This window comes from Epinephelus fuscoguttatus, linkage group LG17, assembly GCF_011397635.1.
Source record: "Epinephelus fuscoguttatus linkage group LG17, E.fuscoguttatus.final_Chr_v1".
Lineage (NCBI taxonomy): Eukaryota > Metazoa > Chordata > Actinopteri > Perciformes > Serranidae > Epinephelus > Epinephelus fuscoguttatus.
In genome coordinates, this window is record NC_064768.1 from 29,237,675 (window position 1) to 29,259,781 (window position 22,107).

General features: G+C 42.2%; 2 protein-coding genes across 2 annotated transcripts; both read right to left on the minus strand.

Annotated features, from left to right (window-relative positions):
* Positions 1–1,214: 1,214 nt before the first annotated feature.
* LOC125904782 (4-galactosyl-N-acetylglucosaminide 3-alpha-L-fucosyltransferase 9-like) lies at positions 1,215–2,348 on the minus strand. Its single transcript, XM_049602405.1, has one exon. The coding sequence runs from the start codon at positions 2,346–2,348 to the stop codon at positions 1,215–1,217; it is 1,134 nt and encodes a 377-aa protein (XP_049458362.1).
* A 2,098-nt stretch (positions 2,349–4,446) lies between these two features.
* LOC125904385 (4-galactosyl-N-acetylglucosaminide 3-alpha-L-fucosyltransferase 9-like) lies at positions 4,447–5,523 on the minus strand. Its single transcript, XM_049601738.1, has one exon. It carries the CDS (start codon positions 5,521–5,523, stop codon positions 4,447–4,449), a length of 1,077 nt encoding a protein of 358 aa, XP_049457695.1.
* Positions 5,524–22,107: the final 16,584 nt, after the last annotated feature.

Sequence of the window (22,107 nt, forward strand, 5' to 3'; positions counted from 1 at the left end):
CACTGACAAAGCTGTGGTATTTGACGAGTTGGGATGAGAACAGGTAGGTAATACACCAGACACACCCAGGGCAATTAAAACCATAACAATGTGCATGTCAAAAAAAAATCCCCAGAGGGAAAATGTTTTTGTTGATTTTTACTGAGCGTCTGACTGCAGTTCAGTGTCCAATAGAGCTCTAAAGTTTCAGTGTTTCAATAATAACTTTGTCCCCCAACAGTCAGAATCACTGCCAGTACTTCTGTCATTGAGTTATATTTTCAACATACTGAAATAAAAAAATGTTACTCATTTTCGCTTCAATGTTTTGCAATGTTTTTCGCTTCAATGCAGATGACTACAACTGGGAGGTATTAGCTGGAAAACACAATGGAGCCCTATCATGAAGCCCCACAGTCAGAATTCAACAAAGATAATAACAATATCATAGCATATCCAGAAATTCTAAATCGATGAGAAAGACTGTTTTTCCCCCCCCTTAAGACAACATAGGAGCCATTTGTTTATCATTTAGGTACATCCTTAATAGACTGTGATGACAAGAAACAGTTAAAAACTCCTCTGGAGGTGATGAGCATCATTGACTACAAGACCCATAAGCCATTGGGCCAGTGGGATGCTATTGATTGGCTCTGAGGCCAAACAAAGTAGGAAGGCGCTACCTTCAACACAGTTGGCTATTGAAGCCTGGACTGTCAGTATAAAAGCTTCCATTGGCTCCAGTGAGGAGTCTGTGTATTTACATGCAAATGCAGGATATTATGGAAATATCTATGGATGTAAAAATGTGTGTGGACTAAATATTTAGCTGGATTTCGATCATCTGGCTCTTTGGGAGTGTAGCAGGACTGTATAAACAGCATATGTGTTGGCATGTAATCCATCTGTGGATCATAATAACACTTCACAGGTGAGTTATAACTTTTTATTTGTTTGTTTTTTGTCCGATAGAAGTGTTTTTTGAGCCTGCTCTGGTGGTTGTATCTTAAAATGGTTTGCATCAGTGAAACAGCTTCTGAACGATAGATCATATGAGTACACCACTTAAACACACCAAGTACATACAATGCTGTTGTTGACACATGATAAACATGAAATGAAACCTTCCGAGGGCCCATGGCTGTCAGATTCCTATTAACTGTTTGGTACTCTGTATGGCGAGATGCCAGTTTGTATTTTAACCACTTCAGAGGAACAGGCGATCAATACCAGCATCACAGTAAGAGCCACTTGTACAGATCAGGTACAACTCTGTACACACTGTTCAAGCCCACATGATGACAGGCCTGGCAGATAGCATGTGCAAACTCGTGATTCTCCTCAACAGGATGGCGTCTGGCAGTATAGAATCGCCGCCAATTAAAGTATCTCATATAAGCCTCATTATCTTTATCCAGTGTCAGAAGGAACTCAGCCAGTGTTGCAGCATCATGAAAGTCATTTACATGTATGAAGGAAGTACCTGGAGCGAAATCCTCATAGTTCCTTCTCGGCGGGCCCAAAACTATCGGCACAGTGCCTGCTGCAAGAGGTCCGTTGAACGTCTCAGTGATGTAATCTCTGTGAGTTGACTCCTCAAAGGAAAGGTAGAATTTGCAGCTGCTGATAGTCAGGAAGTAGTTCTCACCCTGCGAGAACTCAGCAGAGGATCTGTCATAGACATCTACCTCGATGTGTTTTATAAGCTCTCTGAAGTAGCTGTATCCCTCCGCTGATTTTGTGTGGAGGTCGTCGCCATCCACAATCCAACAAAGCAAGCGCTCCTTCTTCGGTAGCACAAAATCATCCATGTTCTTCTTGGGAGTCAGGCGCCAACGAACGTGGATATCTGCATCCTTCCTGTAGCTCATGGTTAAATTAAAAAGGCCTTGAATGCCTGCTATCCTGCGCGTGCTGGCAGGTGGGTCCATGTTAAACCAGATCCACCTCTGAAATCTGGCTCTAGGTGACGGGGGAAGGTTGGAGAGGTCATCCTTGATAGCTCTGTGGAATACCAAAACTCCATGAGCTCTGGAGTACAGTGATCTATCATCAGTGAGGTGGCAGCTGTCGATTTTGAAGAGCGTCTTACAGTCTTTAAAATCAAAGCTTTTATTCTCAGGCCAGAACCACAGCAGCAGTATGGGCTTGTCTGTATTTTCTGTCACAGCAGGGCTGTTGGGCTGCTCCGTAACCACTGACGTGCCGGAAAAATTAGCCTGGTTTGTCAGCCACCCTGACTGAGCCGGGCGTGGGTGACATTTTGGAGATGGAGGTGACTTATAGTACATTGATAACAGAACTATGAATCCAGCCACAGCAAGAGTCACCGTGAGGGTGGCTCTTAACACACGAAAAATGATAGCCATATGTATCTAAGTATACTTACTCAAGTACTTTACTTAAGTACAACTTCAAGATAAATTATTGTGCAAATATTCCATTTAATATATTTGACAGCTTTAGTTACTTTATAGATTTTTAACTCTTATCACAGGTTAAGACACAAAACAGTATATAAAGGTAAACTAGTTCCACCTTTAATTATACAAAACATAAATGGGACATTCTACATAAATATATTTTGATGTTAATATTTTTGTACTTTTACTTAAGTGTGTGAGTGCAGGACTTTTACTTGTAGTAAATATCTAATGTCTTCCTCCACCAGTGGCCATGTAAACCCTGCAAGGAAAGAAGAAACCTGTGTAAGAATCACTGGCAACACATTCCCTCATTAAATTATTAGCAGTCTGTCATTTAAGAATTCCCAGTGAAGGCATCACACAGAGTTAAAGAGTCTAAACTAAATCAAAATCATTTAAGAGTTCATAATCTTAAGGTTGCCTTTAAAAACTCTAAAGCAGTATGACCACATGTAGCATGAAAAGTAAAAATGGATGGCTTCCTCCACTTAGATATGGTGGCAGTGATCATTTTCAAAGAAGCAAAGGTGGAGAGTTTGGTCAAAATACTTGCATACTCTTGGAGCCAAATATGACTTTGCTGCTTGGAAGGTGAGCGTGTAGATATCCTGCAGGATCCAGACTGAAGCTGCACAGGTCTGACAAGTGAAACACAGCTTAAGGAAACTCTCTCATCCTTCATGGAGTTTTCCTTTCAGATGTGACATCTGACTGATGCTCCACCTACTCATTAGCTGAACCAACACAGACCAGGCAGTCAAGCAGCTGAAACTTAGAGATTTGACTTTGAAAATGTTTATTATTATAATAGTTTTGCATTTGGTTGAGAGAGAGAGAGACTTTATTTAGTTTTTATTTGATGACCGCTTGTGCAGATATCCTGAAATGTTGCTGACTGTAAAATCACTTAAATTAGTCGATAAGATTCTATAAAATTAAAAACAGAGCAAAACTATCACATCTACCACATAAAGTGAATTTAACATTATCAGAATTCATAAAAGATATCAGCATTATCAGCCATTTTCATTCATTCTTATTTGTGTATGTGGATATTACATGTGTGACAACACAATCACAGAGAAGCAGTCTGAACTCAGCCTGGCATACCATGTTTTATCCCGAGATATTTGCATCCTCATCCATCTTCTTCAGCTCAATAGCTAACCTTTCACCCACACTAAGGTGTGTCAGTGTAAACCATAAAGAAAGCAGGAGTGGACAAACAACATGACAAATGACTCTAAGCAAATACTAGACACAAACAGACGGAAGCATCCCTGTCTCCATGTCAACTGGATTTTCTTGACCGTCTGTGCAATATACAAACAAACAGATTTACCTGCCGTCAACACTTCTGAACAGTTAAGCTGGAGATGTTTACACTGATGAAGCTGAAAAACTTAGAGGTAAAAAGAAGACTTTAAAGAATACTTGAAAAAAAAGTTTTTAGATAATGATCAAATGGGCTTTACATTTCTGAGAAAATTACCATTTTTGTTTTATCAGAATAACATTTGACCTGTTCATAAAACTCTAATAAACCCTTTGAAACCTGAGCAAATTGGCTTGATTTTTTTTAACAAAAACAGAAGAAGGCAATGAGCAACGAAAGAGGAAATTACCCCCCAAAATTGCAAGAAATTATCAAAAAAAAAAAAAGTTAAAAACAAACAAACAAGGAAATGACCTGGCAAAAAAGCTTAAAAATTCTTATAATGCCGTGCAAAATTTTGAGTATGTAAGAATTATAAATATCTAATTTTTCCTAGCTTTTTGCTTTTCTCCCAATTTCAGCCTGTGGGACATTTCTCACCAAGCTGCTAACTGCTTTTCCCTGATGTTTTTGAAAGAAATCACACCAATTTGCTCAAGGTGCAAAAGTGCAAATATTTGCGAAAGGCGTCTGAAAGCAGCACAACAAAAGTGATGTCGCTCCAGGTTTCAAACGGTTAAACTTCATTTGCTTTCTTGGTGAGAATGAGATGAGAAGATTGACAACCACTTTTATGTGTGCCCATTAAATATACATATGACGTTTTCAAGTAGAGTACCATTTATAAAGGTCATGAACTACATGGAAATCTTTGTCTCTTGACATGTGGTCACAGGCGAGGCAGACAGGTTGAATGAATTCATTGTTGATTGACAGGAGATGAGGGGTAGCTGTGTAGAACTTCCTCCACTCAAAGTAACGCATGTACGCCTCGTACTTCATGTCAAGCAGAAACTCCGCCAGCGACTTTGCATCAGGAAAATCATTTATGTGAATGAAGGCGTCAGAGGGGAGGAACTGCTCATAGTTTTCTCTCGGTGGACCCAAAACTATAGGGACCGTCCCTGCCACGAGGGGCCCATTAACCTTCTCTGTTATGTAGTCTCTGTGGATTGAGTTCTCAAATGAGAGGTAAAACTTACAGCTAGCAATGGTTGAGTAATATTTCTCATAGCTCAAACGATGCCCTGCAAAGGCTGTACCGAAGACATGGATCTTGACATGTTTGGACAGTTCACGACAATATCTTTCTCTCAAAGCTGTTCCAGTGGCTTTGTCCTTGTTACTAACAATCCAGCACACCAGTTTGTCTTTCTTCGGCAGAACGAAGTCATCTTTCATTTCTGTCTTCCTGATGGTGAGCTCGTTCCTCACCGTGATGTCAGCATCTCTTCTGTAGCTCAGCGTCAAGTTAAACAGGTTGGTCAGACGGGGTTTCTTTGCCGTGTTCGTCGGGGATTCCACATTAAACCAAATCCACTTCTGAAAAGCTGGACGTGGACCCTTTGGCATGTTTCTCAAACCCCAGTCTATGCTTTTATGGTAGAAAATGACTCCCTGTGCTTTGCTGTAGAGGGATCTGTCCGCAGTCAAAAAACAGCTGTTAATGTTGAAGTAGGAAGAGCAAACTTTAAAATCAAACTTTACACCGAGAGGCCAGAACCACAGCAGGACTATGGGCTTTTCACTTGGATCCAAGCCTTCATCGTACTCCTCATCGGCTAATTTAGGTTGGCAAACAGGAGATGGAGGCTCAAAATACAGAGAGAATGCAAGAATAGAGCAGATGAGGCCGAGAGCAGCCACACTTGCTAAGTATAGTGTTTTCTTGGGAGCTGGCATCATCATCTGTGGAAGCAGAGAAAGAAACCGTGAGATCACTTTGATAACTGCATTGCCACTGGTTGCACAAGTAAAAGTCCTGTTCGTTTTTCACGGAGACAATTTTACATGACCCACAATTAAAGCTTGGACTGGCATTGAACTCACAGGTAAATCATCGGTACCAAAGATTAACAACCGTGTTAGAAAATACCTGTTTACTTGCTGAAAAAATGGAACGTACAAACTTGTGTACATAACATTTTAGGTAGCTATGACTCCTAAGGTGCATTTCAATATGAAACATCCAATCAGAAATCACAAGGATTGTGTTGAGAAAATGGATTTTAAAATCTACTGTTATTTCACTTTTAATTTCTGAGTTAATTTTGGGGAAATTGAATTCACTACCACTCTGACTCATGACTCTGACTGGCTTCTTCTCCTGAGCAGCCGAGGCCGAAGCTGAAGGGTAGGGTAGTTTTGAGAAATGGTAACAAGAAGTATCTGGCAGTGAAACAAATAAATCTGCACATCAAGAAGCTCATGGTAAAAAGGTTTTTAATGCTGTGTGACTTTGCTGGCTTGAAATGTTACACAGCATTCAAATGTTGTTTCTGTTGTTTCAGAAACAAAGGTGAAATTATCATGTAACATTATCCAGGAGAGGCATGTTTTCTCTGTTAAATAATACTGGGGACATCGTTTGCCAAAACATTTAAAATGGGAATACTAAATAGGGGAAAAAAAACCCACCAGAACCAGCAGCTCCACCCAAAAGTTGGCTTTTTTAGCTAGCTAGCTACAGTAGCTAGAAACACTTGTCAGTACAGTCACGACAATTGACAATTGTCAGTTGGAAATAAGAAGCCTGATTTTGTATCTTTCTGTAATGAAGGACCCATGGCTTCAAATACAACCAAGAATTTAAAGGTGTAACTGTGGAACTATGGAGGACGAGGCTTATTAAAAGATCAATTCTGACAATATTTTGAACCTAGAATGATATTTTAAAGGTCCAGTGTGAAGGATTTAGAATTTAAATACAATATTCAGAACTATGTTTTCACAAGTGTATGATCCAAGCTGTAACCTTCAGGGCTAAAAAATAAAGCCAACACGGAAGTGCCAAAAACTGTAGTTCCTCTAATGGCCACTTGAGGCTGGCTCCAGAAGCCAGTCAATCCCCATAGACCCTCATGTTAAAATGCCGAACTACAGCAGACATAAACATATCAATAGCCTGGTAGACAGACAGGATTTGGTCTCTTTACCTAATTTTCCACATAACTGTACGGAGGGGGTGGATTCTTATATAACTCCTGTGTTTAGGGCTTAAAGGCTTAAAGTTATGCATAATTTAGGGCGGGCTGCTTTGAGTGACAAGCTGTGTCTCCATTGTATCCTTGGCTTCTCAGTCAGATCCACTCCTCGCTCCTCCACAGCTCCTGCCTCTCTTCCAAATATAGTCACTTCTGACTCCAACAAACCAAGATGGTGATGGCTAAAATGCCAAACTCCTTCAGAACAGGAGTCCACAAACTATGCTGAAACTAAGAATCATTGTGTTTCTGCTTTTGCATCGGCCACCATAGTTCTTTTACACGCTTGGCACATGGGAGAAGTTTCATTTGGTTGCAATCTGCAACCTCACAGCGAGATGCCACTAAATCCCGCACACTAGACTTAAAGAAATGCATTAAACAGAATTATTGTAAGTAACGCAACACAAGAGACTTCTAACCATGAATTAGAAATCCAACATGTCAACATTCTCAATTCATTTAAGATTAACACTACTGAATAAAACATTCTGTTCTCACCTTTCCACAGAGTAAAAAGGGCTGGATGTCTCTCTCTGGTTGTCAGTAGACCAACTGTGGCAGGCGTTTGACACTTAAACACACATGTGAATGCTGAGAAATAGATAACCTCCTGAGCCCAACAAGAGAAACCAGTTGTGTTTGCTCCCACTGCTGACCACCTCTAAAGTTAACGCATGTTCCTGTGGACTGCCTTTGTGATCATCATGCTACACTTCTGTCATTTAGTGTGATGATAGTCAAGGTGGTCCAGATGATGGTGATCAGGTATGGGACACACAATCAGTCTGATAACACAGTTATCAAAATGACAAACTTGTGAACTTGTGCACTTTAAAGATCTGAAAAACTACTGATAAACAAAACTACACTCTGCACCTGCAGAGGCCTCCAGCTTTGTTAAACAAATGAGGGGCCCCAAAGAAGAAAATGTTTGCATACTATGAGCATGTGCACATGAAATTTGTAGTTAAAGGTGGAAGTCAAACTCGCGTCATTGTCAGCTTTTGTAAGAAAAATGTTTCTGTCACTTGTAGATAATGCATCAACAATGACACAGGGACTCCACACAGAGCACTCAATGGATGATCTGTGAGAGCAAACAAACCCTGCCTGAAGAAACACAGGGAGCGCACACCTCCTGAGATATGCTTTTGAAAAGACTGTGGGAAATAATACTGATAACAAATAATGTTATCTCATGCAATAGGACGTCTCACCACTTTTTTTAGTACTTGTCAGAGGTACCAACAACTAAAATAAAGCTAATTTTGATTTTAATCACATAATTTTAATCTTGTCTGCACTTGTCTTGAAGTCATTAAAATCACCTTATTATGTTATTATAGTTTTCTATGATGTCCCTCCTCTTCAGACAGTTTCTTATATTTAATCCCTATTTATTTATTAATCTCTGTTTTATGGAAGCGTATTGAATTCACTTGACAAATAAAAAAAAAGCCCTGTTTTTCTGAGTAATTTTTTCTGTTTTTCGTGATAATTTTTTCCCTGTTTTTCGTGGTAATATGTTGTTTTCTGTTTTCATTCTTCTAGTGTAGGCCTATCGCTCAATGTAACAGGTTAGATTAATAACAGGTTGTAACAAAGTTAGCTGACAAACGTGTATGGGCATGATTTTACAACCTGTTACTAACCTTACATTGAGTGATAGGCCTAACATAGCTATCTTATAGCTAGATTATCATACCCTGTGTGTAACTAATTACGTGCCTTACCCTTATTGATCCAAAAAAAAAATACCACAAAAAACAGAAAATATTACTCAGAAAAACAGAAAATATTACTCAGAAAAACAGAAAATATTACTCAGAAAAACAGAAAAAATTATTCAGAAAAACAGGGCTTTTTTATTTGTCAAGGGAATGCAATACGTTTCCGTACTATTTAAATAGAAATATATTATATTGTTTTTAATTTCCCTTTAATGCACATGCTACTAGAGATTAGGGAAATTAAACCACTTGTGTTTTTGCAGATAACATATCACTAGATTCAATATTAGGCTTTAAGAATATAAGTAAAAAGAGTATAAAGAGTAAACAATTGCTCCTCTCTGATCAACTTTTTCTGCTCTGAGCATACATGTGATTTATCATGTGATCACTTGAGAGCTGCCCTTACAGTAAAGGTTACTCTTCTCCTTTGCAGTAAGTAGCAGCAAGCCGCTTGATAAATGTGTCTTATTGTTCACACACACCAAAGAGCCCTTTGAGAGCTTACAGTAACCGTAGCATCTTCTCTCCATGTGGAGACAGCTCCCCACTGACAGCATGCATTTCCCAGCCCTCTCTAAGAAAAGACACACTATCAACAATGCGACCTACAGCAGGTTACTCTCACCCTTAAATAAAATCGATGCATTTGCGTGTGTGTCTGCATGTAGAGGTTTTTAAGTGATCAATGACCAGCTCGCTACAGAGTACAAAAACAGCCACCGCAGGATACAATCTGTGTGTTTCAGGGGTGTGTTTGGAGTTGGAATTCATTTTCTCTGTAGCAGTTCCTGGACTCTTACAGCAGAGGAAACTTTGCAGAAACAAGAAGCAGCAAAACACCAGATTAAAACTGGCATAGGTTTATTTGAACACATGGATTAAAACACATTTTATTACTCTCTCTACCGCATGAACGATCAAGTCATGATCATGTTGGATGTGTTTGCTGTTTCAGCAAAACCTGAACATTGTAATTCCAGCTGAGTTTATCACTGTAAAATTCCCTGAGATACAACACACTCCCCTAGATGAGGTAAAAGGTTTCACTTAAACAGCAAGGTGTCCTTTGTTGAGCTTCTATGGGTAAACAAAGGTAACAAGTTAGACTGGTGTCTGGTCTGGACTGGCCATCTGGCATAGGGGACACTTTCCAGGTGAGCCAATGTGACTTTTAGGCTGACACAACTGTCTCTCTCTTTGTTTTGTAACCCACCAAAACACAGGTAGATTGGCCCATCGGTTTATTTCCTTAAATGACACTGGGCTGGCCCTATCACATATTTAAACCCCGCCCCTCTAGGCTCAGTGCCTTCATTAAACAGCATCTGCGGAAAGAAAGAGTGCCAAAATGTTAAGACAAAACACAAGGAACACAGAGAAATAATGGGCTCAACACTGGACTGCTCAGACCTTTTCAGAGACTTGCTTCTCAGAATAAACTCACAGCAGATGTGTCGCTCCTTCTCCTTCCTTGCCAAGCACACCCAGACAAGACTGAGTTACAGTCAGCGTTGCCAGGTCATTAAGCCTGTTGTAATATTAGCCTATTTAGAACTCACAAAAACATTCCCAGCTCTGTGTGCGCATTGCGGGAGATGGTCTGATGGTTCGTGCTGGGTGACAGGAGTTACAGTAGGAAGAGTAGAGGAGGAATGGCAGACCAAAATAACTCCTGCTCATACGACCCGCTCATTTTACTATAACCCAGGTCAAACTCTTTCTTTAGTGGAGAGAGACAGATAGATAGACATTAGTTCAATCAGGAGAGACACACATGAAGGCGGTGCCCGTGTCTCATGGTCTCACGTAAGCGCACACATGAGCGCGGTGTACAGAGAGGCAGTTAGAGCTACAGGCCACAATGAGGCTAAAAACAGAGTTCAAATGACGTTTTTCCAAACAACTTTTTTTGTCAGGGCTTCAGGACACTTGGATCACTATGGACGAGCAGTTTGGAGATACTTTGTGGTTTCAATTATGTGTTTTTGGATGTTTGAATATGGGGCGCCGTAAGCCTCCATTAGGTGGAGTTGTGTTGCTGCCCCCTCTCCCCTGGGATCGTGTTGTGAGGACTCTAAAACTTCACCGGAGCCTCCCTTGGCATATGGGTGAGTAGATAATGGCTGAATTTTCATTTCTGGGTGCACTATCCCTTTAATGTCATCACACTGTGACCTCCAGCATGCACTGGGGAGGTTCGCAGCCGAGTGTGAAGTGATCGGGATGAGAGTCAGCAACTCCAAATCTGAGGCCATGTTTTTCTGCCGGAAACTGGTGGATTGCCCTCTCTGGGCTGGGGGAAGAGTTAATGCCTCAAGTGAGGGAGTTCAAGTATTTGGGGTCCTGTTCATGAGTGAGGGTAGAATGGAGTGTGAGATGGATCGGCTGATGCAGCTTCTGCAGGGATGGGGGCGCTGCGCTGGACTATTATGGTGAAGAGGGAGCTGAGCCAGAAGGTGAAGCTTTTGATTTACTCGTCCATCTACATCCCAACCCTCACCTATGGTCATGAGCTCTGGGTAGTGACCGAAAGAATGAGATCACGGATACAAGCAGCCGAAATGAGTTTTGTCTAGGGATGGCTGGGCTCAGCCTGAGAGATAGGGTAAGGAGCTCGGACATCAGGAAGGAGCTCGGAGTAGAGATGCTGCTCCTTCACATCGAAAGGGGTCAGTTGAGGTGCTTCGGGCATATGATCAGGATGCCTCCTGGGCGCCTCCTGCTGGAGGTGTTTCAGGCACGTCCCACTGGTAGGAGGCTCCAGGGCAGACCCAGAGTATGCTGGAGGGATTACATATGTCATCTGGTCTGGGAATGCCTACGGGTGCCCCAGGAGGAGCTGGAAAGTGTTGCTGGGGAGAGGGACGTCTGCGGTGCTTTGCTTGGCCTGCTGCCCCCACGACCTGGCCTCGGATAGCGGATGAAAATGGATGGATTTTGTAGTTATTTTGGAGCTTATGATTTTCAGAGGTCTAGAATTAAATTTCCCTCTAACAGTCTTTGTTTCTAGCAGGAACTGTAGTGGATACTCATTTATCTGGATGGATACTAAACCCTAGGAACATGTTTCAGGTTGCCAAAAAGCTGAATGAGAGATTGCATTAAGTCACTTCTGGCCAGCCTGGATGTGGCGTCAGGAGATTGGCTGTCTGTCATGTTTCTGGAACGTTTGGTTACATAAGCGTGTTTTATAGCAGCAGCTTCAGTAGAAAGTCACTGCTCACTCGGCCCAACAGACTTTTATTAGTCTGGGATGAGATGCAGCCACTGGCCCGTTGCCCGAACTGTACAGTAGCTTCTAATCAATGGCAGACTTGATGACACACTGAATTTCTCTCTTTGCCTTGCTGCCTTTCAAACCAACACCCATCCACCTCCTCTGTCTCCAGCATCTTGGCCCCTTTTTATTGTTTTAACTCAAAACAGCAGTGTTTTGTGTTCATTTTCTATCATTGGCATTATGGTAGGGTGTAACCCTCCTGTCCTGTATGCTGCAGAGAGTTAAAAATAAAAGTGCTTAATGTGGCCCCCCTAATGATCTTACTGACGATAACAGCTCCAGGTGGCTGAGTGTGTATTTGTCAAACAGGAACCTGCATGCTGAAGCTAGAATATGTGAATAAAACTGTGCAGAGATGTTTTTATGTGTATCACACTTGAATATTAAAAATAAAAAGTTAAAACTAATTTCCATGATTGTAGCAGATATAGTTTGGTTTTATGAATCACGGTTATTAATGTTATTGACAATTTAAGCTTGCACTCTTAAACACCTCCCGGCATCATTTGCATTCATATGAAAATCTCTGTGTGTTGATGCAGGTAATGGTCCTTGTTACTGATACACATGGGTTACTGTATGTTAAAGTGATGGGTCAACATGAACGTTAGATTTCCATCATGCTTTCCACATGACTGTCCATCATTTTGAGGTTTGACTGCTGCTCTTTTTATTATGTCATCCAGCGCTGCCAGATAGGAAATGTTAACCTCTCATGCCAGAGGCTTAAAATTCTTCTTTTTTTTTTTTTTAGAAAAAAAAATGATTGTACACGAGTCATGACCACAACACCAAATGGGCTCAAATGTGTCAAAACATGGCACAGTGGTGCAGTGGTTAGCACTGTCTCCTCACAGCAAGAGGGCTTCTGGTGGGGGAACCCTTCTGTGCGGAGTTTACATGTTCTCCTCATGTCAGCGTGGGTTTTCAAGGGTACTCCGGCTTCCTCCCACAGTCCAAAGACATGCAGATTAATTGGTGACTCTAAATTGTCCGTAGGTGTGAATGTGAGCGTGAATGGTTGTTTGTCTCTATGTGTCAGCCCTGTGATAGTCTGGTGACCTGTCCAGGGTGGACCCAGCCTCTCACCCAATGTCAGCTGGGATAGGCTCCAGCCCCCCCGCAACCCTCAAGAGGATGAGGCAGTTACAGAAAATGAATGAATGACCAACTATCTACCCACATCATTATTTTTGTTTTTATTGTTTTTTAAAGCAAGCCGATGAGGCTATTATGCCTGGAAGGAGGTATGTGTCCATAAGCCCTGTTGTGTTCATCATAGCTCACACCAAGAATGACTAGCTGGAAAGAGGTCATGTGAGTACATGAATTACAATAAGACATTCATTCATTTTCCTTGACTGCTTATCCTGTTAGGGGTCATGGGGAGGGCTGGAGCCTATCCCAGCTGACATTGGACGAGAGGCTGGGTGCACCCTGGACAGGTCACCAGACTAACTGTAAGTGTCACTAGAATATGAGGATTAAGGGGTTAATTAGCAACAAATTATTTTAACAAAAATCATTTAACTTTCTATGACAAATTGTTTTTGAGCAATACAGAACTATTTTTTATATATATATTTAAATTTCATCTCTTTATTGAGAAAGGTTTAATCCCTTGAGTTTTTATCGTCTTCCTGTTCTGCTTCTGTACAGTCCGCTTGTAATAAACACAGAGAAGAAGAGTGTTGTGCAAAGTCTGCCTTGTAAATAAACGAACAGACGGCAAAGCAACATGGTCATTTCACTGCTGTTATTGCCATTTCCGCTCCACACATATGGCGGTCTCCCATTCATCCTTCAGATGTGGTTATTAACAGAGGTTAGTGAAGAATAAGGAAAATGCTCTACAGATAGAACTACAGTGGTATTGATCTTCTCATCTAACTCTCAGCAAGAAAATGAACGCGCAGATTCCCCTAAATGTCAGACTTTTCCTCTGTCGGCTGTCAGCTTGTCCTCATGCAGCAAGGTGCGCAGTGAAGAAAAAGAGGGCAGTTCCAAAACATGTCAGATCCAGTCCATCAAAGACAACTCTCAAACTTTCTTTTTACTGAGACAGGGATAAACAGATTTAGGTTAGGAAAGCTTTCATTAAATGATTTATTTTGATGAAATTAACTGCAGTGTGTTTGTCTTTATCTCACTGAATCACAGGAGCAGGCACCTTGCTCTTTACTGAAGCTCATACACTATTTTTAGTGGCATAATGTTTTCACGTTGGCTGTTGTCTCTTTCCTGTTGCACTCTGACGCTCAAGGAGGCTGAAAGAAATGATTCAAATCTGCGTCTCATTCAAGCAGGTTGTCATTTTAACTGTGGATAATCATTCGTGCGCTTCACAGAACTGGATTATTACAATGAAGAAAACTGAATCTGCGGGGAAGGAATGACACAAACCAGTCCTGCTCTCTCACACACATCCTTTGTGTTGGCCCAAGGCAGCAGAGTGGAGATATATAAGATATATAAACTTCTACCCAGCTAAGTGGATAAAGAGAAGAGTTAGCAGGAGGTGCCTGGAACTACGGTGTCCCCAGAGGCCCATTATAAGCTTCTCAGTGGTACCATCCACTCTCAGTGTGACTCTGAATCATTAGGAGATACAGTATATAGCTGCTGGCCCATAATGAATGTAGCACCGGGCAAACGTCAGTCTGTCATCGCTCCCGGGAGAGGGGAGGAATGAGGGAGATCGAAGGCGCCGCGGGCCGCTTGGAGATTGCCTTTGTATCTCAGATGCTTCAGTGTAGGTGTGACAGCATCAGGTTAGACGGGCGACTCTGCTGTTAAATTGTCTCCTAAAGGAATATTTGAAGTGCTGTGACACCCTGTTTTCTGATGCCGGATCGTTACATCTTTCAGTCTGTTAGTAGATTACACCAATTCCCCTTGTTGTGCACGAGAAGGACAGAGACTAAACACCCACTGCACTCCCACAGCACAACAGTGTTTCTATCACAGTGATGCATACTCCTGATAATCAGAGAAGAAAAACCCCACAGTGTGTGCAGGCATGCTCACACTGACGCCCGGAGCAGAGACAATTGGTTTCAAGACTCGTTAATTGAAGGGAGGCAGTTAAAAGAATTTCATACCCTGTCAATTTTAGATACTTTTGTCAAATGCATGCCACCATTCATTCATCTAAACATTGTCCTCATCTCACTCAGGTCTGCAGTCTCTCTGTTTTTGAATTTTGGAATGGGAGCTTTCCCCACCATGACAACTAGAGTATAACTATATCTGCATTTCAACCAAGTCATGTTATGTCATGTATTATTTTACTTTTGCTTATCAGTCTACTTAGTGTTTAATATTTAGACTTCATTTAATAGACCCTATTTAAAAACATTTGAACGTTGTGGTGGAACATAATTGTGCATTTACACATGCACTTTAATAAAGTTCGATTTTACTTTTACTTAAAGGAACAGCTTGTGGGATTTAGTGGCCTCTAGCAGTGAGGACTGCAGATTGCAACCAGCTGAAACTTCTCCCAGTTGCAATTCCCACAGTGTTCACTGTTCAGGAGGATTTTTCTGGGAGCGGATTTGTCTGCTGATGTCTCTTCCTCTCTCTCAAAAAAAAAAGGGACCAGGTGATGTAAACCACTGAATAAAGCAGTTTATTGTCAAATACTTCTCCAGTGCTGTTTGGCTCATTGCAAAGAGGCTGCTAACTATGATAGTCAACGTACTCGTACTCGTACTTGTTGTCCTCCGCTCATCCGAGTCCAGGTTGCAGGGGCAGCAGCCTCAGCAAAGAAGCCCAGACAGTCCTCTCCCCAGCCACTTCCGTCAGCTCTTCCGAGGGAACCCCGAGGCATTCCCAGGCCAGCCGGGCGATGTAATCCCTCCAGCATGTCCTGGGGCGGCCCCGAGGTCTCCTCCTGGTTGGACATGCCCGAAACACCTCCCAAGGGAGGCGTCCGGAGGGCATCCTTACCAGATGCCCAAACCACCTCAAATGGCTCCTCTCGATGTGGAGGAGCAGCGACTTTACTCCCGGATGTCCGAGCTCCTCACCCTATTTCTAAGTCTGAGCCCAGCCACCCTGTGGAGGAAACTCATTTCAGCCGCTTGTACTCACGATCTCGTTCTTTTGGTCACTACCCAGAGCTCGTGACCATAGGTGAGGGTTGGGATGTAGATTGACTGGTAAATCAAGAGCTTCGCTTTCTGGCTAAGCTCCCTCTTCACCACAACAAACCAATTAAGCGCCTGCATCACTGCTGACGCTGCCCCAATCCGCCTGCCAGTCTCCTGCTCCATCCTACCCTCACTTGTGAACAAGATCCCGAGATACTTAAACTCCTCTGACCAATCAGATCACTGAAGAGAAAAGTATCCATGGATGAAAGTCTGGAGTCTCGGGTAAAAATGAGGAGCCTATGTTGTAACAGGACAGTAGAAGCATTTCATCGTGTCAGGGCTCTGTTTTCACTGGTATTAAAGCAGAGCTTCTAAAAAACAGAGAGATCGTTTACAACACTAAAAACATGATTTTAATCTGCATTTTGACTTTGACAAACTTTATCTTTGTGTTGCTATTTTTACACTCTAATTCCATCTCTGCAGCTCAATAACACCTGTATAATGAAAACTAAGAATACAGATAATATTTTATTTATTAAAATAATCCACATGCTGTTAATTGGCTCTCGTAACATTTGGGTCAGAAAGACCTCATCGGTCATTAACTAGGCTACTTTTGCACCCTTTACTTTGGTAGCAGAAACAGTCTGGTGTTACTTTAAAGTGTTTCGTCATGATCCAACTAAAAAGCAAAAAAAAATACTCTACACTACACGTAATTTAAGTCTCAGTCAACGCCACATTTTCCGTCATAACATGACAGAGTTTACATCCCACACCTTTGACATTTTACTGTCTGGCAGCCCCAGACACACACACTTCCGGTACTGTTTCATCTCATAAGATATGAGGTAGCCTTCTTCATTCATGGTTCTCATGATGTTGCTTGTAATTAACACCTCCACCTCTTTCATTATGACATGAACAAGCTCGTGGCTGGATAGGAAAACCCAAAGTTGACTGAACTAGATGACAACCAGCTTTGTGATACCGGTTATCCAGACAGCCAGTGTTGGGGTTACTGAAGCCAGATAGCAAAAATATATCCTGGGTAGGCTGAACTGGCTTCATAATGCAGGCCTCTGGGCTACTGTAGGAACATGATGGTGCAACATGGTGATGTCCAAAACAAGGACAAGCTCCTTATGTAAATATAAACAGGTCATTTAAGGGAACAAAAACATGGTGATTGTTATTTTCAGGTGATTTTACACTGAAGAAAACATACTTATTATATTATATTTCATATCTGCCAATACAGCCCTCTAATACCTACACCGAACCCTTAAAATAAGTATTTTAATTTTATGCTACTTTATAAAGTCAGAGCTAGATATTGTACTTTTAACTCTATGACATTTATCTGACATCTATAATTACTAATTACAAAATAATTTCCGATAGAAAACACGTGATCAGCACTTAATAACACTCTGCACAGGGCCATTCTGCGTTACGTCTACTTTACCTTCAGTACTGTACATTTGGCACACACACAATTTTGGGATGCAAAAAAAAGCACAGACAGCAGCCGGCCACTTCCGTAAGTCACTTGAGAGGACCCTATTACACACACATCATTAACTCACAGTATCTCTCTCACACACACACACACACACAGCTATTTTCAGTTATTAACCATGTATTAGCACAAGAAAATACACACACACACATACAGTGCACTTCTGTCCGTCCAAAGCCTCCAGATGGTGTGTGTCCACACCTCTTTCTGTTCCGGTTCGAGGGGATATGGCAAGCTGGTCATCCATTGCATTCCTGAGCTCCAGATGTTTCCATACACACACAGAAACACACACAGAAACACACTGTAACTGCTTCGCTTTCAAACAGGAGTTTGGATTATTTATGGCTCATTTCCTGTTGCGTTTTTTTTTTTTTTTTTTTAACATTTCCTTCTTCGAGGAGTGAGAGTAAAACAGGAGAGGTTATATTTCACCTCCTACTGATGACTTAGGGAAAGTGCACGAATCTGAGATGATGGTGTGTATCAGTGTGTGTGTCTGTGTGTGTGCGAAGTAGGGTTGGATTGGCAGGAGAAGGAGGGGAAGGGAGGGGAGAACAGAAAAGCAGCGTAGAGACTCCTGTAGAGGAATGAAAGGACGATGGAGGACATGAGTACAGCAGAGGAATGAAGGACAGAGGAGCTGAGGGATGAGAGAAGATGGAGAGGAGGAGGAGATGAAGAAAGATTATGCAATCAATCAATAGGTTCTTACAGTGTGAGCTCTGACAAAGACAACCAATTCTAAAATCAATTCACCCTCTGGGGCTCACAGCAAAGAGGCCTCTCTCTGTTACTGTCTCTCTATTTTGTTCTTCCCTTTTCCCTCCTTCTTTCCAATGTCCTCTTCTTCTTTAATACACGGAGCTGGAATCTCCACCCGGATCTGCTTTCACCTTCTGACTCAAAGCTGTAGCCAGCACTCCTTCTGTCAGCTTGTGACATGACGCTGAACTTGCTAAGCACACGATGAGAGGCTTTCGGTCATGGGGGGTCAAAGGTCACACAGGTGGCTTGCTTAATTAGTGCCTTTACAGTGAGAAAGGTTAACAGAAAGGACTCACTTGCTTTTAAGAAAAGGGGATGCCGCACGACTAATTGGCACTGGTGTGTGTCTGTTAGTGAGCGTGTAGAGAAGACAGGCGTTTCGTCCTTCCACCTTGAATGCAACGTGACTGAGCTTTTAACCACCTGTCACATCTGTCAAGAAGCATGAAGTAGAGCGATCATTTCCTGTTTTGTAAGGCAAGCAGTTTGTGTGCATGCATGCGTACGTGTGTGTGTGTGTGTGTGTGTGTGTGCTGGCTCGAGCAATGAGCATGCAGCGTGAAAATGTGCATTTCTTCCGACTGCTGAACATGTTGCTGTAGTCAGGGCCAGGAGACTGGTGGAGGAATGCCCTTGAACTCAGGACAAAAACAACACACCAAGCAGGCTGGCATCACTCCCAGACTCCCTGAAAAAACAACTGGAATCAAAGAAGAGACAGAGAGAGGGAAAGCCTCTTCATGCCACTCAACGCTGACTCTAACAAAATGGGGTAATTTGTGGGAATTTTCTTTTGACAAGACTGAAAGGTGGCACAGTGCTGCAGTGGTTAGCACTGTCGCCTCACAGCAAGAGGGTCCCTGGTTTGAACCCAGGGTGGGGGAACCCTTCTGTGTGAGGTTTGCATGTTCTCCCTGTGTCAGTGTGGGTTTCCTCCTCTGGCTACTCCAGCTTCCTCTCACAGTCCAAAGACATGCAGGTTAACTGGTGACTCTAAATTGTCCGTAGGTGTGAGTGTGCGTGTCAATGGTTGTCTGTCTCTATGTGTCAGCCCTGTGATAGTCTGGTGACCTCTCCAGGGTGTATCCCGCCTCTTGCCCAATGTCATGACCCCCAACAGGATAAGCGGTTCCAGAAATAAATGAATGAAAACTTAAGAACTTTCCTTGTTTCCTGTTGCTGAAAAGCAGAAGAGAAGAAGAAGAAGAAGAAGAAGAAGAAGTGAAACAGAAAGACAGTGAGTCATGACCATGACAGAACAGAACAACTCAACCGCCAGAGAAAAAATGCTGGCATTGTACATTTATGCAAACTACAGACACGTTATATTTGGATATCAGTGGTATATATAGAACAATTATTTTTCATTATGATTGGCTTAAAATATCATGTCTTGGCTGCACAATCTTGGCAGGAAAAGCAGCGATGTCTCAGTAAATCACAGCTGGTTTTGTTGTTTGTTTGTCTCAAACAGTGGTCGGAACTAGTCTGCAGCTTGGCAGGTGTCTCGCCTTGGTGACATCCATGATCTCTTTGACCTCCAGATGACAAAGTCAGCTCCTACACTACGTCACTTTAGAAACGTTGATATGATACATATTAAAGATGCAAATTGGTTTGCAGAAATGTACAATTCCAGCATTTTCTCCTGGTGACTGGGAAACTGTGGGAGTAGGTGAGAAGATGTGGAGTAAAAGGAAACTGGCCAGTTGGTAAAAGAAACAAAAAAAAGAAAGTCCAATAATTTAGAAAAAATGAGTCTAATTAATTACACGCTCTGTGATTAATTAATCTAGATTAAAAGATTACTTCAATCTCAATTCAAATGAATTTTGGCAGATGTGTCGTAGTGAAGCTGCTGGATTTTGGACACAGTTGTACCCCTGTCCTCTACCACAGAAACTGGTCTTCAGTCCATTGCAATCCATTTTGCAAAGGAAGTTAGTTAGTTGGTCACAGGTGGACTAACTCAGTTCGCATCTGAACGCCTGTGTGACTTGACGAAGCTGGCTGAGAGCGCTAGCATCAGAGGCTGTGCTAGCTCAGAACTCCAGGTTCGCTGCTGAGTGCTTTGCGTTGAGATGGTATTTCAGACTTGCAGTACTCCGTTGGTATAAAAATTCCTTTATTGCAGAGTACGGTGCTCCTATTAACAGTTCCATCTGGCGTAAATTTTTCATCGATGGGGCCAAGCAGCATCGTCTTGTCTGCCTTTATCAAGTGACAAAGCCACTGTGGCCTTCAATGACACACCGGGTCAAAGGGCAACATGGAACATGATCAATCAGCGTTAATTTTTTTATTTGACAGCCCTAGAAAATACACATATTTACTTTCCTGCCAAAAGTTTGATAAGCTTTGAGACGAAGCGGTGGTCTAGCCAGTGAGCTACACGTGCTAACCTGATACACGCACATATCAACTAACCACAAGCCTGGATTACAACGCACAAACAGGTAGCGTAACTTCATTCTCCCTCACCATTACTGCACACATCTTTACATGCTATAATAAAGGAATCTTTGTTGTAGGAAATTCACTTTCTTGCCAGGAGTTAGCTGAGAAAATTGATACAGCTCTCTGGTCCGAACACTAAACATCTTTTATAAACCTATGGGACTTGAATCACCTGAAGGCGTGACCTGCTCTCTGTATATTATCCTGCTTATCACACAGTCACTTTGGCTGCTGAAGAAATCAATAATGTGACAGAAAATATTGATATAAAAATAATTTGAAAAATGATTTTAATGCTTCCACCACATCATCAGAACTGCATCTACAGCAGTAGTCTTTTATTCAGAAAAACACTCATTGACCCATTTCTTAATTACCTGGATGCATCTGCATCTCGTAGGATGAGATCGGGGCTGGGAAAAGGATGTGGAGCTATTTTGTCATGGCATGAAGTGCAACGTGTGATAGGCTGGACTCCCTGAATTTAATTTAATGTATTTATATTTTTTATTATTATTTGTTTTTGTCTTGTCTTGCTGGGTTTAGATGTCAGTAATTTGTATACTGTGAGTATTTTCACTGTGTATTGTGCTTTCTTTGTCTTTCCTGTCTGCTGCTCTCCCTCACCTGCTCCTGGTAAATTTCCACTCACCTGCACCCTGCTAGCCAGCCACGCCTCCTCATCAAGACAACCCCACTCACCTGTGCACACAGCTGCTCCTCATCAGCATTCCCTGCATATAAGCAGCTGCTGCCTTTCCCTCACTGCCAGATTGTGCTTCAACCTCACGCAAGACATTCCAGCACTCACTCTTGGCTTGAGTCCCCGGTACCGCCCCTGCTTGTTCATGACCTGTCTATGTCGTCTGTTTCCTGGTAAACTCACCAGCCTTCTGTCCCTGACCACGAGTTCTGCCTCAGGGTCTCTGGATTCCGTCTGCCTGTGTCTGTGTGGTGTTTAAAGTGAGTGTTCCTACCTGCTGTCAGTTGCCTGCTGTGAGACACCACACACTGCCTTGTGTGTGTGTGTGTGTGTGTGTGTGTGTGTGTTCTTCTTTTACCTACCTGTCGGCTCATTCCCTGGACCCTGAACCCAGAGAATGTATGGGCTCTGTGCCCTGCTTGTGTTCCTATTACCTTGTGTATAATAAAGGTTATTACCAACTGTCTGCCTGCCTCAGAGTGCTGCATTTGGGTTCAGTCACACCCGTTACATCTGCTTTAAAAAATGTACAATAAAAATAAAATTATTCAAAGCAGCAATCTGCTATTCAGAAATAACAGACTGCTGAATGCCATAAGTGACCAGCCAGAATTAAATATTCAACAAGGCCGTGTAATGAATTAAGATTAACCAGCTGCTAGCTTTTAGTTTCATTATAAGAGAGTTGGCAGACTGTCGACCTAAATGATATCCACA

What these genes read in the sequence shown, in the direction of transcription:
- LOC125904782 (XM_049602405.1), bottom strand. Translation starts at nt 2,348, where the DNA reads ATGGCTATCATTTTTCGTGTGTTAAGAGCCACCCTCACGGTGACTCTT.
- LOC125904385 (XM_049601738.1), bottom strand. Translation starts at nt 5,523, where the DNA reads ATGCCAGCTCCCAAGAAAACACTATACTTAGCAAGTGTGGCTGCTCTC.